The sequence below is a fragment of the Leptinotarsa decemlineata genome, unplaced genomic scaffold (assembly GCF_025532065.1).
Source record: "Leptinotarsa decemlineata unplaced genomic scaffold, Ldec_3_MD MMD2_tig00002082_RagTag_RagTag, whole genome shotgun sequence".
Taxonomy (NCBI): domain Eukaryota; kingdom Metazoa; phylum Arthropoda; class Insecta; order Coleoptera; family Chrysomelidae; genus Leptinotarsa; species Leptinotarsa decemlineata.
The window spans coordinates 3147328-3170212 of NW_027412573.1; the positions used below are offsets into that span (position 1 = coordinate 3147328).

At 34.6% G+C, this 22885-nt stretch overlaps 2 protein-coding genes and 1 long non-coding RNA gene across 11 annotated transcripts in view; 1 reads left to right on the forward strand and 2 right to left on the reverse strand.

Annotated features, from left to right (window-relative positions):
* Positions 1–117: 117 nt before the first annotated feature.
* On the reverse strand, positions 118–1194 carry LOC111513863 (uncharacterized). Its single transcript, XR_002723274.2, has 2 exons — positions 660–1194; positions 118–347 (listed from the first exon to the last, which is right to left on the reverse strand). It is a non-coding gene; the product is annotated as an uncharacterized lncRNA (long non-coding RNA).
* A 343-nt stretch (positions 1195–1537) lies between these two features.
* Positions 1538–10018, forward strand: LOC111513860 (sorting nexin-14). Of its 4 annotated transcripts, XM_074176829.1 has the most exons (14): positions 1539–1719; positions 1773–2037; positions 2890–3266; positions 5299–5615; positions 5864–6144; positions 6202–6260; positions 7212–7250; positions 7322–7547; positions 7606–7790; positions 7859–8128; positions 8201–8391; positions 9089–9253; positions 9597–9778; positions 9836–10018. In XM_074176829.1, the coding sequence occupies exons 1-14, from the start codon at positions 1607–1609 to the stop codon at positions 9905–9907; spliced, it is 2742 nt and encodes a 913-aa protein (XP_074032930.1). In that variant the 5' UTR covers positions 1539–1606; the 3' UTR covers positions 9908–10018. The 4 variants fall into 4 exon arrangements, 2 of the variants coding, with proteins under 2 accessions (XP_074032930.1, XP_074032931.1); XR_012465783.1 differs by lacking the exons at positions 9597–9778; positions 9836–10018 and adding an exon at positions 8465–9003 and having other exon boundaries at positions 1538–1719; positions 9089–9225; XR_012465782.1 differs by lacking the exons at positions 9597–9778; positions 9836–10018 and adding an exon at positions 8479–9003 and having other exon boundaries at positions 1538–1719; positions 9089–9225.
* Positions 10019–11335: 1317 nt separating this feature from the next.
* Not3 (CCR4-associated factor Not3) overlaps positions 11336–22885 on the reverse strand; it is a 29567-nt gene continuing 18017 nt past the window's right edge. For 4 of the 6 annotated variants that reach the window (XM_074176836.1, XM_074176832.1, XM_074176835.1 and 1 more), the window contains 4 exons: positions 21702–21958; positions 20888–20938; positions 15089–15344; positions 11336–11451 (listed from right to left, as the gene is read on the reverse strand). In XM_074176836.1, the coding sequence (XP_074032937.1) occupies positions 11353–11451; positions 15089–15344; positions 20888–20938; positions 21702–21958 (663 nt within the window). In that variant the 3' untranslated portion in view covers positions 11336–11352. The remainder of the gene's footprint in view (positions 11452–15088; positions 15345–20887; positions 20939–21701; positions 21959–22885) is intronic. The other 2 variants (XM_074176837.1, XM_074176834.1) reach the window with 1 other exon arrangement.

Sequence of the window (22885 nt, forward strand, 5' to 3'; positions counted from 1 at the left end):
GACTGACGACTCTTTTTAATGACCAAAAATTCAATTTCAGAGTTATTTCACAATGTATATTCGTAGCTTCAGTACGAAGGGACTATAATGATTTCATTGAACGTTAAAAGAAATGGATTTATAATAATTTGACGCTATATTTAATAGTTCTTAATAAATCCGATATCAAGTATATTATAATTTGAAATGTCTCTATGTATGGTCTAATGGCCTCTAGTTTTGGTCTTCCAAAGCGTTTTGGCAACTGTAATTATCCAAGCAACGTTCTCTCTTCTTTTTACGATATGAGTGGAGAAATCAACGGAAGATCTAATATTTCTGGTGGCCAATCTAAGAAAATAACTATACTGAAACAAACAATATTCACGTAAAACTGGCTGTACATATTTCAGGTGCTTCATGATTGGCAACACTGATATTTGACATACTATTGAGAAAAAGATGTGATTTTGATGGAGAAATTTCACCTCGTGAAAATGTAATGTCAAGTCCCGATAACTGGTGAAGAATATCAATTTCATATGCCTCAGATAAAGATTTTTATGAGCAAAACAATAAATACTTTTCTGAAACGCGGAAAAATTTAAAATTTTTACTCGTCTTAATATTATATCAAATATCAATGTTGCTAACATAGATAGTATAACATACATACTCACTCAAAATATACCTTTAGTTGCTGATGATGGAACGCCTGAAACATGTGCAATCATTTTAACGTGAATATTCTCAATTGAAAAAAACGATCTAGTATATTGTTCATATACCATCTATATCGTGTTTCAACTGAAAACAAAATAGGGTATGAGAGTTCAATAAATAAAAATCACTACCAATGATGGCGCCGATCATACGATAATCAGCTGATCGAAACACCTGAATGTGAAGCTTGGATTATATTCATTGTTCTCGAGGTCTGCCATATTTTGAGTCGTTTATTTAATTTTTGAGCATACTGTATTTTGGTGCGATTATGATAGATATGAGAAAATGATAAAATATTAAAACAAACAAGAAGCACAAGAAACTGCAACTACAACGAACTTCCCTAGAAAACGTATGAAAAAGAATGCATTTTATGCTATGATGTTGGCTACAATAACTGTCGAATTTTTTGCGATTTGCGAACTGTCAAATATAGTGTCAACCGTCATTATTCCATTGAACTTGCATTTTTGGTCTTTTTGGTGTTTATCGAACATTCCCAAATTCCAACAGCAAATTTGCTTATTATTTCTCTGCTATTTTATAATTGATCTGGTTGAAAATGGTACTAAAATTTATTTTTTAATTTTCCTCATTAAAATTCCCATTATATAACATCAAATTTATCATCTCTTGTCAAGTGACTTACGTTCTGGGAACTGTCAATATTTTCAGTTTCAATATTTTTTTTCTATTCATCTAGAAGAGAAAGATTTCACTCACAGGAGAGGAAATGTAGTTTGAAATCCTGTTTAAGTTGGAGTTTTGGTAGCCGCCTGTTTTAGGGAATTTTTATTTACATTTTCGTCTGTTGGCGACATTGACATTTGACATAAATGTCAGTATTAATAATGTAATAAAAGTAAATAAACTCCGTTTAATTTATATTTTGAATTTAATTATGATATCCAAAGAAATATCCGATATCATTAAACTGGTTTTAAAAGATAAGTTAGTAGGGAGGGTTGCTATAATTATAACGCTATTTTCAGTATTGGTTGGAATTTTCGTCAGGTATCAAAACCAATAAATATTGCAAACATCAAACTGATCTGATTTTCTTGCAGTGCTGCCGCTGCTTTAGTATTATACTCGTCGTATATATTAGGATACGTCGTTTCATGGGTTTTAATCAAGTATCAAAGTAAAACCGCCGTATACTTGCAAAGGCTCACAAGCTTTTATCAGAAACGAACTTCAACAAAAGTGTCCATCAAACAGTCTTGCAGCGTTTGCGATGACTTATCTTGTAAAAGACATCAACAAACTAAAAGTGTAACTCCTTGGAAATGCATTCATATCAGTTCTGATCTTAATGAAGCTATTGAACATGTAAGAAATTTTGAAAATGGATTTTCATTTATATCGAACATATCCATGATACTCTTGCATATGAAGCTTTCATGAAAGGGTACTTTCCAAACAAATTTAGAAAGTTTTCAGAAGATAGACTTTACAAAAACCGTGATTATGAAGGGGCAAGTCAAATGAAAAGATTTTCTAGCGGTTATTAAAATATTTATTTGGTAATATTGATAGGAGACAATCATTGTTAAGCATTTACATCAATTTCTCTATTGCGTTTGACTCACTGGATCATTATATTCTACTGAAAAAACTAAACTGTATGGTGTTAGAGGTGTATATATGAAAATGTTCCTCTCTTTTGATAGAAAGGAGTCAACAAGGCGTTTAAAATTTGAAACCAATGATATAGTTCAACGAATCTACTCTGCGACTAGAAAAAGCAAATTAGGGGTTCCTCAATGATCCAATTTGGGTACTCTGCATTAATATACCAAAGTATTGTATTCTATCACTTTATCAATGGTTTGTCTTACTTGATAAGAGCCAATGATGTTATGATTTCCTTGGCTAATGCAACAAAGTTCACAAACAGGATGTTAGACTGGTCTGCTCGTCACAATATTTGCCTGAACATTGATAAAACAATTGGTTGGATGGTGTGTTTTTTAAAACACAACATCTGAGTCAACAGAAATACTTCTATGATGAAAACTTAAGCTAGTCGTTGGTTGTCTTTGTATTGTTTTTATGTTACGATATCAATGTTATTTATAATTGTCTTTTGTATTTTTATGACCTAGCCTGTGTACATATTGTACCAAAATGGTCAAATGAATTACTACCATTATTTGATTAACATAGAATAATATTTTCCAGTTTTACGAGACAATAATATCAAACTTCATTTCGTCCTGGTATGGGCAATTCACTGAAGACGATGACTTTTTGAATGAACTCCGACACTGCTTTCGCTTCTCAACTGCTACGATAATCAACAGGTTTTTCGAGTTGGATGTTGGCAGAGTAATAGCGGATAAGCTGATTCCTTGTGCTGTTAGGCATGTTGATGATTATCTGTATATGCAGCAAATCGGGAAGTTGAAAAATGTGAGATTCAACGAAGTAGTATTGGAATACTTGGGCAAGAGATTACATGCTGCTGCCACTAATAGAAATAATGAATTGGGGTACTTGCAGCAAATGGTTTCCTCACTTCTACCAAACGTTTTACCTGATTCGTATCTGAAATGCAGGTAATTTTCATTATTTAGCATTATTTGAAAGCCGGGGCCCAAACACAACAACACATTTATGATTCGACCCTTTATCACTAAGACTTGTCCTTCAAGATCAGTTGAGTCCAACAACATATTTGTGGTTTATGTTGAAGCGTGGCTTTACAACTGACTGACTTGGGGAGTGTCATTCATTTTTGATATTCCTGGATTCAGTTCTTTATCGATCCCATAGATGGCGACTTTATAATAGGAGATTTCATCAACCTTTCTTATTTAGCATTATGTTATAAATAAATTCCAAAGAAATTTGTCACCTTTTTATAACTGTGATACCTAGCAACAAGATATGGGATGTTCCACAAAGTCACCTCTCACCAAACAAGAATATTTTTTTTTTTTTATGAAACAGTATAGTAAAACTCCAACTATCCAGATCACTTTTAGGAAACTAAAATATTAGTTTAGATTTTCAAATTATATGGAGTTTTCTTTCTGAGAATTGAACAATTGCTGTTTCAACAATTTAATTTTACATGTCCATGCTTTCATTCAAAAATAATCCTTCTTCATTCAGTCGTAACAAACACGGCCATCTGAAAAAAATTAAAAAGGAACAAGCTCATTGTCTCCTCTTTTTGGGGAATATTATGAGTGCAATCTTCAGTTGTTCTTGGAGAAAAACTGTTCTTATGGAATAGATAATGATGTAAATTATTAATTATTATTAAAAAATAACGCAGGCCGCCGCTGGTCGTGGTAAATCGATTGTGACTTGGCCAAGATCGCGCTTAACTCGAATTGCGCTCCGCGTTTGTTCTAGATGTCGCGTCGCTTTGAAAGACTTCCCTATCAGCTTCCAGAGACTTCCATTACCATATACAAACACTAGCAACAGGCAGATCGGGGAAGTCTAGTTGATAGTGCGGTACGAAGTAATCTAATAAGGCGTTAGATATTTGATTATTCGTTTCAAGATTCTGTTAAAGTGTTGTATTGTCAGTGTAGTAGTGAAACAAAGTCGAGTTCAATTGTACAGTGTTGTCAATTGTCAAACCCACGGGGCAAACGTAACATTTGGTGTCAGAAGTGGAATTCGAACCCACGCCTACAAATTGGAAATGTTACGTTTCACCCGTGGGTTTGACAATAATTGACTTCAATGTATAATCAAACTCAACTTCATTTCACTACTTCACTGAGAAAGCAATACAAATACTTTAACTGAAACTTGAGACTGATACTCAAATGTCTATCGTATTATTAGATTTCTTCGTACTGCACTTTCAACTAGACTTCCCCGATCTGCCTGTTGGTGGTGTTTTTGTATCGCAATGGAAGCCGATAGGGAAGTTTCACAAAGCTAGGCGACATCTATCACCAGCGTGAAGCGCGAGTCGAATTGAGCGTGACCTTGGCCACTTCACAATCGATTGACGAAGACCAGCGGCAGCAGGGGATAGTTTACAACAATAATATATTGTTATAGCGTTTTCATTTTCTATCTCTCGAAGACAGAATAACTTATTATTCTTGCGTATTCATGTACAAAGTGGTAAACAATCTTGTCAACTTATTAACTACTGTCTCAACTAGAGTTCCATGTGCCAAGAATCAGTGGTAGAACTGATCGATGTTTTGACCTACCAACACAGAGAACCAATATGTTGTTCAAGTCTTGCTTATTCGCAATGTGCTATAAATTAAATCAAGTCTGTCAGAAAGCAAACAAATATTCAACACCGTTGAAAATATTCAAAAAGGAGATACACGTTCATCCCAAAATTGTATACTGTGTCCTGTAATTGGCCTAGTGTCTGTTTGGTCAATGAAAGTTTTTTTAAATTGCCCATGTTATTGAAAGATCACTAAAATACAAAATGTGTCTGCAATTGATGCAATACACACTTTCAATCATTCACAAATACTTCTAATTTATGTATTAGAAACAGTTTCAAATTGATATCATTGAAATTTTTGCTTTGTAACACATACATTACTTGTTTTACTTTTTCTCTGTAGGTCTCGATTGAAAGTGTAATCTTTTCAGGAATTATTCCATCATAATGAGAGAAATTTTGGCAGGATGGGTATTTCTACCGCTCATGGATGTACTTGCTGATCCAAATATCATAAACTCTTTGGTCATACTGGTAATCACTTATAAACCAAAGAAGTCACTGAAGAGCGTAAAGAATGTAGAAACTGTGGAGTTCCTGCATAACTATGCTCTGAGCAACGACAAGAAAACGTCATTCGCTACAAATCTGAACAAAATAAAAAACAACACCGATTTGCTCTACGCATTCATGCAGTTTTTGAAAAAACAGGATCATGTCAATCTTTTGCAGTTCTGTCTGGATGTAGGTGAGTTTCTCTCACACATTTTATAATTTCACACTTGTGTGATCTTCAAAACATTTTTTCATTTCTTACTAAGGTTGACTAACGTACTATTTTGTTTTTGTCTACAAAGATATCTACTGTCCTTTTAGTCAATTTCATTCCAATCACATTTAATGCATTAGTATATTTTGTAGCTCAAAGCAAAGTGCATGAGAATTCAAAAGTATGATTGCATTCAATTTTTTTATTGAGCCTTTCCCTTTTTCCAGATGATTTTAATAATAAGCTTTTGAACCCTGAATTATCGAAAAAGCAATTGGAAAATTTACATGCCGATGCCCTGAAACTGTACAAGGAATATTTAGACAAGGATAGTTACAGTTTCATAGGTTGTCTTTCCGAAATTTCAGAAAATTTCGGCTTCTTGATGCAAGAGGTTTACAGCATCGAAAAATTATCAAAGTTATCTAAGCTATTATATGCTGCCTATGATTATACATTCAATATTTTAGAAAATGTCTGGTTGCCTCAATTTTTCCACAGCACAGAGGTAAGAGGTGGACATAACATAAATAGTATTTTTTTTACTAACAGAATCATTTTACAGTTTTATGGCTATATTTGTGGCTCAAAAATGATTCCAACTTTCACAAAACAGCTTTCAAAGTAGGTAGCTCTAGATTTATATATTTTTAGATTTGTTTTAAGTTCATATTGTAGTTGAAGTTACTAATATTTCACACTCTTGATCTTGGATAACGTTGGGAACATGTTTAACTCTGCAAAGTTCATCTAATAACGTTCAAATCTAAAGAAATAAACTTTAAACGTTCAAGCCAGTCTCGGATATACCTACACAGTAGGTTGAATGGAATGACGCCTATCAGAAAACAACTACTCCCCTGGCTAATACCACGAAGGGTGTTGGATTATATCCGATAGGCGTCAGTGCAGGAATCTTCAAAGAAAATTTCCTGCATATGCAATACAACTGAAAGAGTCGACCTTCAATTTTGGAACGGACACACTTGCAGACCGTTTTCGGGCTAATTAGCCACTAATCAGTGCAAGATAGTGGCCATCATCGACCTAAAGTCAATGATATCCATGAATTCTTTCAGAGTATTTCATTCCTCTTTCTAATTTGAAGCAAACAACAAAATGTCACTCCATCTAGTGGACGAGGTACTAATCAACTGCATATCCGAAATTTGCCCGGTTCCACTGAATAAGGAAGAAAAACTTTCTTGTTAGTCAGTGGGCAATGCTTGAAGACTGGCAGTAAACAAATCCAAAGAAATGAACTTTAAACGTTCAAGCAAGTCTTGGATATACCTACACAGTAGGTTGAATGGACTGATGCCTATCAGAAAACAACTACTCCCCTGGATAATACCACGAAGGGCGTTGGATTATATCCGACAGGCATCAGTGCAGGAATCTTCACAGCCTTCAAGCATAGCCCACTGACTAATAAGAAAGTAATAACGTTCAAGTTGAAATTTTCTTCGTTATACACAACTATTTTCTACTTTTAATGCGGTTAAAAATCTAAGATCAACTGTTTCATGGCACAAAGTATTATACATCGCTTATTAACATTTTACTAACCTCCAGATCGACAACTTTACCTCATGGTTCTCCAGTCAAGGATAGGTGAGTATCTTGTTTATGGTGCTTTTTCAAAATCAAAACACTTCAGATCAGTTGGATCCTTCGTATTTTAGATCAAAAAAATACGACTCTATGAGCCAGGGAAACGTTTCGAAGCTAACTTCTGGATTGGGAAAAATCAAAGGCGTTTTGAAAACCAGTCAACCCATCGAAGGTTCTTTCTTTCCCATAGAAAACCAAAGTGTGGAGAATGGTACGACAGATGAAATGTTTCTAGGAGACTGCAAAAGTCTCTTTAGGGATTTGAGCAGGTGGAAAGTATCGATTCCCACTTATCAGGTTTGTTGGGAAATGGTCTTACGAGCCGGATTGGGTGATTGGAGTTTTATTTTTTCAGGGTAGTCCTACCAACAAAGTTATTTATTTTTATGTTAGTGTCGAGCGTTCAGATGTGCTGTCTGTGGAAAGTAAGAAAAATTGGGTCGTCTTGAGGAAGGATCAGGACTTTTACACGCTAAAATCGAAGTTGGTGGAATTCCACGGGGAGAGTGAAATTTGCGATTCGCCTTTGCCATCTAGAAAGTAAGTAACTCTCAGCTTTTGACAGATATTTTCAACTTCGTTTTAACAAAAATACACATTTTTTCAAGAGCTGGTTCTTCTATCGAGACTAGAATGACTAAGTATGAAGAGTTTCTAAGAAGACTTCTTCAGAAATCCGCTTTAAAAGGCAGCGATTTGCTTTACTACTTTCTGACAACAGAGGAGGACTTCACAATATACATTGCTCAAAACACGAACATACAGGACATAGGAAATATATATCAGTCAGTTGCTTATAAGCTGCGGAAAGAAAAGGGACAGCATTTGGATTCCTTTATGGCTTCGTTTTTGAATGCGGCAGGAAAAACAAAGAATGAGTGAGAAGTGTTACTTGAAAATCAAGTATGAAAGTTTGTTTTTCGGTTATCTGAATTTTTGTACTTTTTCAGCAAATTAGAATGGGCTGAAATAGGAGAGGAACTGGACAACATTCCGTGTCTCAGTCACACTTCACGATTGCCTAAAACTTACCGTAATCAAGTTTTCAACGACAACTTTGGGGTACAGTATAAATGCTTGAAAGAAACCGCCAGTAGCTCTTTCAACCCAGAGGGATTGGCAGAAAGTGTCTTTTATTTTCGTAAGTTCACTTCCTATATTCGTAAATTTTTCACAATATCAACTTCTGAATGAATCCAGACAGTTTTGTTCAGTTACTTGTTTTCAGCAAAAGCTGCAGAGAGGCGGAAAGCTATTTTGTGGCCAACGTTGAAGCTTAGCTTCACAACCAGACTGTCAAGAGAAACAATTCTTTAATAAATTGTCAATTTCTCCAAACCTTCAAGTTCGAAGAAGCTTTCAATGTTCAGGTTGTATGTACAGAATACTGATGGCTTATGGAAATCAGTATGAGCAGCAAACCACGTAACACAACAAACGTTCAACCAGACAAGTCCAAGTACGTGGTCAACGGCTTCAGGAGCCTAGGCCATATTTACTGTCTGACAGTGTGACACACTTCTGTTGGAGTCAACGAATAATTTGGCCTACTGCGCCTTAAAGGAAGCAAAGATTATGAAAAAAAGAAGAAGAAGAGAACAAATAGATAAAGATCACTGCCCTCTGTCAAGTTCACAGTCAATTCCCAATATACCTTTTCAAACCGACAAGCTCAACAAAATGTCGGACAGTTCACTGATGATCCCTCAAAATTCATCCGACAGACGAATTTTCACAATCAACCTTACCAACTGTCTGTTCAGACGTAATTTTCAAATCATCTTAACTTTATTCTGAAATATATTTCCTTGCTTTTGAACACGTTTATTTCATTTCAGTGAAACATGTGTTCAAAGTTCACAATGGATTCTTAAAAATTTACGCTTCCATATGCAGCGTAGCTCAACATATAGTGGATACCACGAGTCGTATAATGATCGAAAGAACTTTGAAATCGAATCTCAGCCAATCCAACTTGGCATATCTCATCAGATTGTTAGAAGGTGAGAGACTTTTTAACCGGTTTTCCTTATTATATGCTTTGATTAGTGAACCATATGAGATAAGTATTTGGAACACATTTCATGTCAAAGTGTCACATTTTTATTCAACTAAATTTCAAAGAGACCAAACAAAAAATAATACAATGAAAACGACTTTTCAAACAGCAAATAAAACTCCAAAATGGAAAATACAAACATCAACTAAATATGACAATTGACACTAATGACAAATACACAGAGTAGCCAACTTAGAAAAAAATACATGTGTTTCAAAGAAAATCCTTATTTGATATGTTCGATTCTGAAATTTACATCGAAGCTAGTTTCTACATTTTGTCACCAGATGTCGTTTTCAACCCTCACGTAACCCCTACTAAAGAGGAACTGAAGCAGAGGCAGGCCAGAGCATTTGAAGAACTGAATAATTCTGTGCCTCATCTGGTGACACAGATTTTCGGTAGTGGAGTTAAAGAAGGACTGAAAACCTTGCTGGAGATTATGCAGAATGCTCACTTTAATAAACAGGTGAGGCTGTTGAAGCTGAAAACGGTTTCATTTTGATAGTTATTATTTTATTTCCAGTTGGCTTACAATTTATTGGATATTGTACTGCTCGAAATGTTTCCGACAATGGATGGTAAACTTGAGAAATAATATCGAGAATCTTTGGGTGACGTATTGGTGATTAATACCAAAGTTGTTTTACTTATTTATTTATGTGTAATACTTTCATATTTTTCAATAAAATGTTTTTGTTGAACTGAACATATAAATAGTCCTACTCCATTATGACAATTCGGGTTTGACATGCACCCTAAGGAGAACATAGTCCCCCTGCGTCCATGTGATTGTTCCTGGGTTATGATGAGTGCGTAAATTCCTACTGTCGGAAATAACTATGTCAAATTTGTTTTTCGTTTGCCGTGGTCTGTAGCTTCAGATGCCTTACGTTTCGTCTACAACTGCCGTTTGCATCAAAACTTTGAGGCAACGGAAAGTGAGATTAAGAGGTTAACACTGGAGATTAATACATATTTCAACTTAATACTTTCCGCCCTTTTCAATTCCGAATTCACACCCAAAGAAGCCATTGTATGGCGAAACACGTGTTGCGTTTCATAAAACTATTCATGAAAATTTCACAATAGTGTGTTTTTGACTTTGTTATGGATTTTCATCAAGTATCAGCCAATTACATCATATTACTTTATATACTGTTTGATTTTATATCATGATAATCTAAATGAGGACCCAGAATAACCTTTCCAGCAAATTCATTTCTAAATTTACTCTAGAATCTACTTATTCCAATAAGTCCTGTTATGTGGTAATATAGACCTTATTTACTGGCCTTCAGAAAGATAAGACTGCTTTATTGGAAAAGGATGGAATTTTAATGATTTATTTTCCCCCTAAAAAAACAAGAAAGATTATGAAAATGTAATAATTTGAGTTACATAGTACTCTGTCCTTGTCTTTCTAATATCCAAAAATTATTGTTGTAAATCATGCCCGAGAGAAAATAACGCCGGCCGCCACCATAAACCAAACGTGACTTAGCTAAGAGCGCGCGAATGTACGATGATTCCCCACCACTCTAGTAACAGCGAGAATAATGCTACCGACTTCTACGGAACTTCGGCGAAATTTCTACGGCATTCGATTACAATATTTAAAGGCTAGCCACAAGGATATTGAGACAGTCAAGTGGACGTTACAGTGCGGTACGCGAAGTGACTTAGTAAGGCGATAGACACTCAAATAATATTTGAAGTGTTTGTTGCATTTAAAGTGAAATAAAGTTAAGTTTGATTATTCAGTGTAGTCAATTATTGGTCAACCAACGGGTAAAAACGTAACATTATATAGTCTATCTACAGTATAGGCATCAAATTTGCCTCTCCTCCTAAAGGTTGTGAAAATGGAATAAATCAAGTCACATATTACTCTGTCCTTCAGTCTCTCTCTTTCCGATATCCAAAAATTATGAAATCTATCTATGGTATTGGTCACATAATCAAACCTGCATACAGGAGTTGATTTTCCTCATTGCAGTATCAAAAGAAATAAAAAAACCAAGAATTATATAAATATTTTAATTAATTAAGGTCCCTATCTTCTAAGTATTTATATTCAAAGGTGAATCCTTCCTTTTTCCTCTGTCCCCATTTTTCATAATCAAAATAAATATACGTGCCCTGAAAAAAAAAAGAACATAAATTCGTTACAGGAATGTTGTAAGTGACTGAAAGAGCTGCCGCAGACAATTTTAAAATAAATTATACCATGACCTAAAAGAATGAAAATATTTATCAAAATCCAAATTTAACACCCTCAGCTGAGAAATAGTGTACTGGCTGAACAGTTCTGGCAGGTGAAGCCTAGAAATTTCCTTTGAAATAAATTTTGAAAGTAAGTAACATCAACCTTACAACTCATGAGAGCTTCAGGAACGTAACATTGACACATAAACTATTAGCAATGCAAGAACTGTAAAATACCCATAAGATTCCAAGAAATTAGGTGCAATCTTTATTTTCAATGGTTCCATTTGACAAAGGCAAGTGGTCCAGATTGCATTTGAAAGAAATAATTTTGTTTTGCTTATATTACGAGCTGGAAAATTTGAGTCACACCAAGACTTTACAACTGTTATGTCTCTAAAGTCTATCCAAATCCAAGATAGAGTAAAACAAAACAAAACCGAAGCGTGATGTTCACGTGATCGCCCAGTTTCAGGTGGAAAGGGCAGCGTTCATTGGTGAATTCGCCTTCTTGGTACGAGTTCGGTACCAGCACAGGGTTGTAATCAGTCATTTGCGTGTTTGTGTGGCGTGCGTTATAGTATATTGTTTAAAATTGTTTTCCAAGATGTCCTGTACAGACACTGCTGATGACACTGTGAGCTACCCTCTGAGTCCAGCCAGGAAACGATCCAAGAAAAGACATTTGAGTGTTGAGACGAAAGAAGTGATTTTAAATGTGTTCAAGAAAGAGATGGAAGAAATTGAGACATCGACTGTCAACGAAGTCGTATCGAAAGTTTCCGATAAAATTGGAGTGTATTGCGCTTTGATTTACAATGTTTTAAGGGAATATAAACAAAATCATACATTTTCCAAACGGAATACAAATCAGAATCCTCAAATCATTATAAAATCAATAGATGATGCTGATAAACATGCAATCAGGAGGAAAGTGCATGAGTACTTTTTCAGAAATGAAATACCCACGATAGACAAAGTACTCTCAGAAATAAATGAAGATGTTTTATTGCCAAGTTTTAAGCGGTCAATATTCCATAAAGTATTGGAACATTTGAATTTTGTATGGAAAAACGAGGGTGCAATAGTTTATTATTGGATAGAGACGAAATTGTGTTATGGAGGAGAGAATATTTGACCAAAATTAAATATTATAGGGAACAACAGGGAACAATTTATTATAAGGATGAAACCTGGGTTAATGCTGGTCATACTTCCCCTAAAGTATGGGTCGATGAAACTGTGACCTCATCTAGGAGGGCCTATCTAGATGGACTATCCACCGGATTGACAAATCCATCAGGTAAACTTATATATATATATATATATATTTATTAATTATATATATTATTAATGGACAATGCACCTTATCATTCCCGACGGTTAGAGAAGATTCCGACAACGTCTTCAAAGAAGGTTGAAATCCAAAATTGGCTGCGATCAAAGAATATTAGCTTTGAAGACTCAATGTTAAGAGAACAGCTACTAAAAATTATCAAGGAGCGCAAGCTTGAATACCAAAAAACCTCTCTGTTGAGGGTCTTGAGGCTTCATTGCTTGAATTTTGGTGAATTTATAATCATGCATTTTATGTCTTCGCAAGATTCTTTGAACCGATGAATATTTTTCACCCAAATCTTCTTCAGCACTTCTTATCGATGACTCGGGAAATGCGTGAAAATATGCTAAGACATTAATCTGGTTGTCTTCGAAAGTTACGGGTCGAGGCAAGTTTCTTGGTGCTTTTAAAGTTGATCCAAATGCATTGAAATTGTTCTGAATTCGTATAAATTTCTTGAGGTTCATTGGCGGTAGATTCGGATACATTTCATTGAACTTTCTACATGTTCTGCTGATAATTTTGTCACACTGTCCAAAAATAATAAACAAATTCATAAGAACTTCGTTTGAATAGTTTTGTTCCATCGTTTTGAAGGTATTTGCAACTTCTGAAGTGACGAAAATGTCGATATTATTAGGAGAATGTCACAACGCTACTGTCAAATAGTAATCATGGCCTGCTTACCAAATACCTAATGGAAATACGAAGGGACATTTTCACAAATAAATGTTCATAAGTCCGAAACTTGACTAGTTAGGTATAGGTATGATATACATAGAAAGAAAGCAAATTTCAGCAGCTTTCCGAATTTTCAATAATATACAGGGTGTTCCATTTAAAATAATCAAATTTCAGCAACTTTTTCAAGCAAACGAAAAAACTGTATTTTTTTACCACCCTGTATTGAAGTAACGGAGATTAGGCTGACGTGTGGGAAGTGTCCAAGTATCACCTAACTCCAAACCAAATTTCGATATCATAGTACTTCTTAACTAAAAGATATCGGCATTTTTAGAAGTCATGATTTTTGAAGAAAAAAATTGAAATTAATTTTTATTTCGAAAACGGTAACAGATAGGTATAGGGAAATATCAAGAAAAGTTGTCGGGCAATTGTTGGAGATTCCAAAAATAATATTATATACAGAGTGTTCCATTTGAAAAATCAAAGTTGCTACTGCTTTCTAATAGAAGCGGCAACACCGCATTGTCGAAAATATTTTAGTTGGCTAGAGAATGTCCGAATATGCCCTCCATTAAATTTTCAAAGTGATCCGTTGTCTGGTTCACCAGAAACGTCTAATGTGCCATCCACCGTGAATCAGCCTGTATATAGTCGAGATGGCAGCAGGCCAAAACAAAATTGTCCTTCGCCTGCCTCCATACCACTGCGAGCTCAATCCCATCGAGTTAATATGGGCGGATGTGAAGAATTTTGTAGCTCAGCATAACACGTTCAAATTTGCATATCTCAAGGTACTTTTCGATGAGGCTTTGAAAAGAGTCACAGCGGAGAAATGGGAGAAGTGTGTTCGGCATGTGATATCAGAAGTCGAGACAAAGATGTGGAAGCTTAATAACATAATAGAGGCATAAATCGGGCCACTGATAATTCAGATTGGTGAGGATGACACTACTGATGAAGGGAGAAATTCATCCAGTTGAATAATGTTGATAAATATTCCTTTTGATTTTACATAAAATAAAAATTATCAATAAAGAAATAATTACGTCTCTTTTCATATAATGCTTGAGTGCGCTGTGAAAAATCCAATGAAAATCTTTTTATATTACACATATTATCTGCATTTTTTCCGTTAAACTGCAAAACTTGTGCATTTCACTCGTTATTATAAAAAAGTTTTCCTAAGTATGATATAGCATTTGCGATCAACAAGATGTTGATTCTGAATACGACCCTGGCCAATTCTTGGGATTTTCAATATCACGTGCGTAGAGCATGTCAATGTTTACATCCACTCTATCTTGGATAGAGTTTGCTTTAGATAGATAGATAGATATGGTATCGTCTGCAAAAAAAGTCAGTTTACCAGATATGCCAACACATACATTCGATTAGCAATTTCTTAAACTCCATCTACACGTTTCTCTACAATCATAATAACCAAATTTCAATGATTGATACTAGCATCATTCGATAAAACAATTGCCTGCGGCGACCTATCCCGTACCGACTGGAAGCATTGTTCGCATCGGAAGCCATACTAACCTGTTCGTATTCTTCATTTATGATCTTAGGTTCTTCATGCCTCTGAAACCACATCATGTACTTCGTGTGAAACCTCCAGCTTTGTTTCTTGAGCGCCTTCGCGGCCAAATATTGCGCCTTCGTGCCCTCCATGTAGTAGAAGACGAAGAAGAGGGTTTCCGTCGCGAGTCTCTGATAAAACTCGAGGCTGTCAGAATGCGCCAACGGGCTCTGGATGTAATAGGCGGGTGTTGGGCAGGGAGTTCTCGGTAAATACCTTGAATGAATTGTCATTGTTCAATAGTAGGATCAAAGAAAAGAGGTGGGGAAACACCAATAATGAAACCAAATCTTTGATCAAAATTTTTACGACTTTCAAGTTGTTATTTCTCCATTTTACATATTTTCTTGCCTGCCTCTCCCCTTCTCAGTTCAAGGTTACCTGCCAGATTCTTTGTCCTGTTTTTAACGAAATTTACAATAACAATGTAGTATCTGGCACCTTAATTGACAATAAACCATTTTTTTTAACAAAAAACTATTTTTTTTATGCTTCTTTCTCCCACATGAATTGTCTGTAATTTTTTGAAAACGTTTTAGTAAACTTCAAAGCTCCCATTACTAGGAAGTATCATAAATGAGTTCTTCTTATATATGGCAAACCTTTTAGCAAACTAAAAAAATAGTCTCTGATGAAGAAATAAATCTGAGCGGCATTTATCGTCCTCAAACAAAAAAAATCATAACAAGGGGCTTGTTTCATGCTATCTTTGCTAACCATATCAAACAAAAAAATCGTAATTTCAGAAAAATACCTCTCTAGAGTGAAAAATTGTCAGGGAATTTTTTATTTACGGAACTGGCAACATTGCAGGGTTATTTATGGAACTGGCAACATCGCAGGGTTATTTATGGAACTGGCAACATCGCAGGCGGTGGTTCCAAGACACCAGTGCAAACTTATCGTGAAAATACAGTATTAACTAATCACTATAAAGACCATAGTAATCCAACAGCCAATACATCATCTATGGAAACCCAACAAAATGGTTTCCCAAAAGTGGGTCATCGCAAAACCTCCCTGATACGCCCACCTCCAAAAGAGAGTCTTTCATCTTCTCAACAACTTCACTGCAACCTGGCAACAAGATAATTCCTTGGGAACCCCTTCATCATTGATATTCGTGGGTTTGAGTTACCATATATGGCGTTTATGTAAAAGGATATATCATGACTTTGTTTTAAAATAAAACCGTTCAAAATATCCGAGTTTTTTGTTCCTTGCATATGATTATGTAGTGGAAAGGTAGTTCTACTTCCAGTAACATATTTATTTATTTATTTATTCACGGGTAACTCCCATTTAATATAAGTTATACAAATATCAGATTGTTAACACAAATCTTATCTAATTTAATTATAAGTAATAACAATTTAAACAGTTATAGTAGAGAATCGAAATGAAGCGAGAATAAAAGTAAATGACAGATACAAGCAATTTAAGAATAAGTATATCTCAACTTATTTCTAAGAATATCCTCGGAAATATGAAAGAGATCGAATTTTGTATTATTCCCATTTATGACTATTCTTGATAAAGGAGAATGCATTCCATAGTTAAACCTATGGTAATCTATTGCAAAGGTTAGATTATTTCGTGTTTTTCTAGAGGGAACATGAAGATTTACTTGGGCAAGAAGAGTTGAGCAATTAATTCTAAAATTAAGCAATTTATGAAGGAATATAATATCTATATGTTCTCTGCGTAAACTAAGTTTCGATAAAGCAGTTACAGACCGAATTTCTGAAAAAGAGTGATCACTGAGAGGTATAGACAACTTAAAGGCAATATATTTTATAAATTTGTTTTGTACTTTTTCTATAGTGTACTTATGAATTTCATAAGTTGGTGACCAAACACAGCTACAATATTCTGTAATCGATCTAACCAAAGCGAAATACAATAACTTGATAGAATTAATGTTGGTGAAGTCTTTGGTAGTCCTGCATACAAAGCCTAACATTTTCATTGCTTTGCTAGAGATCTGTTCATACTGCAGGTGAAAATCCATTTTGACATCCACCACTACACCAAGATCTCGTATGGATTTCACCGATTCTAATAGTTTGCCTGCTATAGTATACATATTGTTGTAATGAGTAAGTGATCTAGAAAAAGACATACTTTTGCATTTAGACACATTCACGTCCATATCATTGTCTACACACCATTCAGCAAAAGATGTAATGTCATTCTGAATATGTTCGTAGTCAACTGTGGATACAATGGTTTTGAATATTTTCAAGTCATCAGCAAACATTAATACTTCAGAATGACTAATTTTGGTTTTGATATCGTTGACAAAGATATTAAATAGGAATGGCCCTAAATGGCTTCCTTGTGGAACTCCTGAGCTAACCGAGATTTGTTGAGATGTAAATCCTTTAATTTTTACAACTTGTGTTCTGTTACATAGATAATTTGTGAGCCATTTCAATAAATTCCCAAAGAAACCGATTGCCTCCAATTTTGCACCGAGAATCCTGTGATTAACAACTGTGTCAAATGCTTTGGAAAAATCTGTGTATATCACATCCACTTGCTGTTTTTTCTCCAAAGCATTTAAGATATACTGAGAGTAGAGCAACAAATTAGTATTGGTCGATTTGCCCTGGCAAAAACCATGTTGCTCATCAATTATAACCTGATTCAGAGGGGTCTTTATATTATCGCATATGATGCTTTCCATCAATTTAGGTATAGCACTCAATATGCTAATGGAGCGAACATTTTTTATGTTTGCTCTGCCTCCAGACTTATATATAGGCGTTATGTAACTCGATTTCCATACTAGAGGGACCTCACCTAGACTGAGTGAAGCTGTAAAAAGCAAAAATAGTGGTTTTGTCAGAGTAAATCAATAACATTGTTGTAATACCATCAGGTCCTGGACCTTTATATGGATCCAATTGAGATAATTTATTACAAATAATTTCCAAACTAATTGCACAACTATTCATTTCCACAGTCTTATCAGTGGTGGTAAACGTTAAATCGCCCAAAACATGCTAATCTGTTGAATATTCTGTATATCTATACAGACAAAAAAATTGAATCTGGTTTGAAACAGAAATAAATTACCCAATTAAGCTTTTATAGCAATACATGTGTTAGGTTATGTAGAGTTTTGCCACAAATGATATCTGTTTGAATGACATTTGTGTGCCTAACATTAGATATGCCTTAAAAAGTTATTGCATAGTGAAATATGTGTTGCAGTTTTGTAAACTGATCATAAGAACATATGGATATCTTTATGGAAACCACTTTGTAACTTGTTGATGTTATGTTAATTATTCAATTATGTGAATAGAGAAAAAAAATTAACGCTCTTAGGATAGAGATAGTTATTGATTACCTATAACCTACACGTTAAATTAACAGCAAGTAAACATTGAAAATAGAAAATACCCTTGAAAGAAATAACAATAAAATAATAAAAAGTAATAACTCAATACAAAAAAGTTCAAGAAGGAGAAAATAGAAAATAAAAGCAACTTAAAAAATTGGTGTAACGAAAATATCAGAAAATAAAATCAAAAGAAACAACTGTTGTAATACCAAAAAACAAACAATATCCAAAATGATAAAAAAAGATGAATCAATATAGGAATGTTGAAGAAGTAAAAGATGAAAATAGAAAATACAACAAGCAATTTGATAAATTAGTGTAACGAAAATATCAGAAGCTCAAAATAAAAGAAACAAGTTTAAAAAAAAATACCGAAGAACAAAAATATTCTGAAAAAAATCAGAATATGAAAAAGTTGGGAATAGAAACAGAACTCAGAATATGAGATATTTGAAGAAGTATAATTTGAAAATAGAAAATACAACAACAACTAATCAAAAGTGTGTCCAAGTAAAATGCTATAAACGACCAATAACCATATAATGAGAAGAGACAAAAGTTATAGAGCCAGTAAAATATAAAAAGAACACGAAATTCAGAACAATTTCGAATAGAACGGAAATGTGAAAGATAAATAAAAAGACAAAAGCGAAAAGATTATGAGGAAATAAAAAACACATTAAATATAAAGAATTGTTAAAGTACAGAATGACATAGAAATATACACACATCGGAAAAGTCTAGGGATATTTTTAAAAATGACAATAATTTTTTTTTAGATCGCTTTAGGGAAAAAAAAAGTTTACGGGTGATTATTAAACGAATGTAACTTACAACAAAAGTTATTAAATGGTCAAAAATACTGAGTGCGCATATAAGCAAAACTAAAAAAAAAATATGGCTCTTCTTTGGCACCCCGAAAAAAAATCATAATACACAAAAAATTGGAATCAGTACAAAGTATGGCCTCCACGCTGGTTTATTACGGCCCTACATCTATCGTGCATCGACAAAATAAGATTGTCAGTGCCTTGTTGAAGTACATTTGCCCATTCAGCGATTAAAAGCTCTCTCAATTGAAACGTTGTGTGAATGTTCCCCATATGCGGAGTTATTCTTCGTTGAAGCATGTCCCACACATGCTCGATGGGATTCAGGTCCGGTGATTGTGCTGGCCATGGCAATACATCAACTCCTTCGTTGGTGAGCCAGTCAGTCACTAGACGCGCGACATGTGGATGAGCATTATCGTGCATTAGGTGAAAGTTTTCACCAACAGCACCAGCAAACGGACGGACGATAGGTAGAAGAATGGTGTCGAGGTACTGTCGAGCTGTGAGGGAGCGATTTGGAAAAACGAGATCGGTTCTGCCGCCGATCATGATTCCGCCTCATAGCATTACTGTACCACCTCTGTATGTGTGGACTTCCTGGACGTGTCTCAAACGTTCATTATTTCCAGGTTGTCTCCACAGTCTTACTCGACGAGAATCTGGATGAAACCCAAATCTGGATTCGTCTGTAAACAAAACTGTGGCCCAATCATTTGCACTCTAATCTTCTACCGCGATTGCCTCTCGACAAAGGTGGACATCTAAGTGGCCTTCTGTTATGGAGATCTGCTTCATGCAGTCGATTTCTGACAGTATCACGACCAATGGTTACCTGGTGCGTCTGCTGCAACACGTTAACCAACTCAGGTGCTGTGATTGTCAGTTGTCTTCTTGCGGTTAAGACCAAAAATCGGTCTTGAACTGCAGTTGTAGCGCGTCCTCGCCCTGGATGTTGTTTGGCTGGACTGCCAGTTTCACGGAAACGCCGCCACAATCGACTGATAACACTTTGGGAGACCCCCAAACGAAGACCTACATCATTTTGTAGCATGCCATCTTGAAGAAGCCCTACAGCTCTATTCATCTCAGCCAATGGTAAGTGATGGCGTTCCATGCTAAAGCACAATATTTCCAGTTCAACTGCTGAGCAAGAACTGCATAGAATGTACAAACTCGACACTTTCAGATTATTCATTTTAGCCGAAAACCTACAGTTTGTAAAAAACTTGATAAAAGATTAGTTACCATTTTTGCAGGCTTTGTTCAACCCATAGAAATCTACAGGGTGGTCGAGTATACCAATTTAATCGAAATTAAACGACCTCATGCATTTATTTTTATGATATTTAGTATGTTATAAAAATATCCCTAGATTTTTCCGATGTGTGTACATAGACAAAAAACCATTCAAGAGAAAATAAGAAAAATACTAAAAAAAACAAATGTTCCAAAAACCCAATTATTTTTTGATAGAGCTTGTTATAAATCCCCTGTAATGGATTAGGGAAACAGGAACACGGGTTGGATCAATAATAATAATAATACCAATAGCGTGCACCAATCCCAGATCTTACCTTGCACCCATGTTTACGTCAATCCTTTCGATCTTCTCAAAAGGCCAACCTCTGAAATTGAATCACTTTGGAAATGTTCACATTGCAAATGAATTTTACAATTTGATAAAGTGATCTGATAATAATTGGATGCATCTCTTGGTATCTTTTTAAGTTTAGTGGGAGAATATTTAGGCTATGAATTGTACTTGTGATTATAAATTGCATATGACAAGTATATACCAGTGTTCCAGAACTTTGGTCAAGGTGATAATATCTCCGTTATTAAAAAAATAATAATAATTTTCTAGTCATAACTCTTTGTGGGATGACTAGATAGCTCGCAATTTTTTTTTAAATTAATAATTGAAATGAATGTCAATTGAAAAGAATCAAAACCTGATACAGGGATCTAAATCCAAGAATTGGTGAGTAATTTGTAATTTGTGAATGATCTAAGATAGAAAATTTTTCATTCAAACTCCAAAAATGTCTCAATTCAATATCAATGAAAATAGCAGAAAGCAAAACAAAACAAATTAAAACTAACAACTAGGGTAACTTGAGGGTATCAAAAGTAACTGATCTTCCAAATAGCTTAATTTTGAACTGGGCAAAAGTCAAATAATATATGGTGTCAAGGGACCAATCTTTTAGTTGACTTCAATTTATAAAAACTGTTCAAAATTTTCTAACTATTATAAAACACAGAGACTAGTTGAGTAGTTCCAAGACCGCAGCTTGTACAAAATTGAAAACAACTCTCTAAAGAACCGTTCTTCAAGTCGGACATTATATATCTGAGGTTTGGAAAAAATGCATCACAATAACTTACGGTCGTATCCTTTCAGAGTCGGACAGGTGGGGCATGTGATAGAAAGCGGATTCCATCAGCTGGAACTGCGTCTGGTGTTCTTTCAGCAGCGGTATCGCACCCAGTGGCGCTACACCGAGCAAAGGGGGTATGTGAGCATCTGACATTCCTTGGCTTTGCGACTTATTCGACTCGAGAATGACCGAGTTGTTTTGCAAACCCGCTTGATCTATCACTTGTTGCGCCATCGATTTTAGGGTTGTCATACCCTCTGAGATCTGGAAAACAGACAGGAATTGAAGATTTTTTAATTTATACAGGGTGACTCAAAAGTTGTGAATTTGTCCATTTATGAATCGATGAATGAATACGTTTATTTAGGAAATCCTAATATACATACTATATTAATAAATCAGTAAACAATAATATGTCCGTGAACAACAATAATAATAACTAATAACTAGAGTCATACATATGACTGTAACCTAACAATGTTGAGAAATAAAATAGAAAAGGAAACAAAATTCAAAGTTAACTAACCTAGATAAGACTATATTAACAATTTAAAACATACTGATACATGATAATAGATGTTAAGATGTAAGACTACTGATGTTCTGCATCATTCAATATTTTCCTACAAAATTGTGTTTGTTTAATATAGTTGTTTAGTTTAGATTTAAATATATAAATACTTTCGCTTTGTTTTATGTCTCTTGGCAGCTTATTAAAATGGTTTAAACCTTTATAAAACAATATTTTCATTGAGCTGGTTAATCTGCATCTTGGCAAGTGAAAAAAGATAACTTTGTCTTGTCTCGTAGTTGTGAGTACTATCACGATAAGTAATGAATTCATCAAAATAAGATGGTAACATATTATTAATAGTCTTAAAAATAAATATCATTGCTAATCTATAGAACCTTTCTTTTATTGATAACCATTTTTATGTGTCAAGCATAAACTTTATGCTTGTATAATGATTACATTTTAATGTGACTCTCATTCGACGATTTTGTAGTTTTTGTAAAGTAGAAATTTTGTTTTGATCACACCCATATAGTAATATACTACAATATTCGAAATGAGGCTGAATGATTGTGTTATATATAGTGACCTTGGAAGAGACTAACAAGTGATAAGAGATTCGAGTAAAAAAGTAACGTTTCTTTGATATTTTTTCAGTTATATATCTGAAGTGTGCA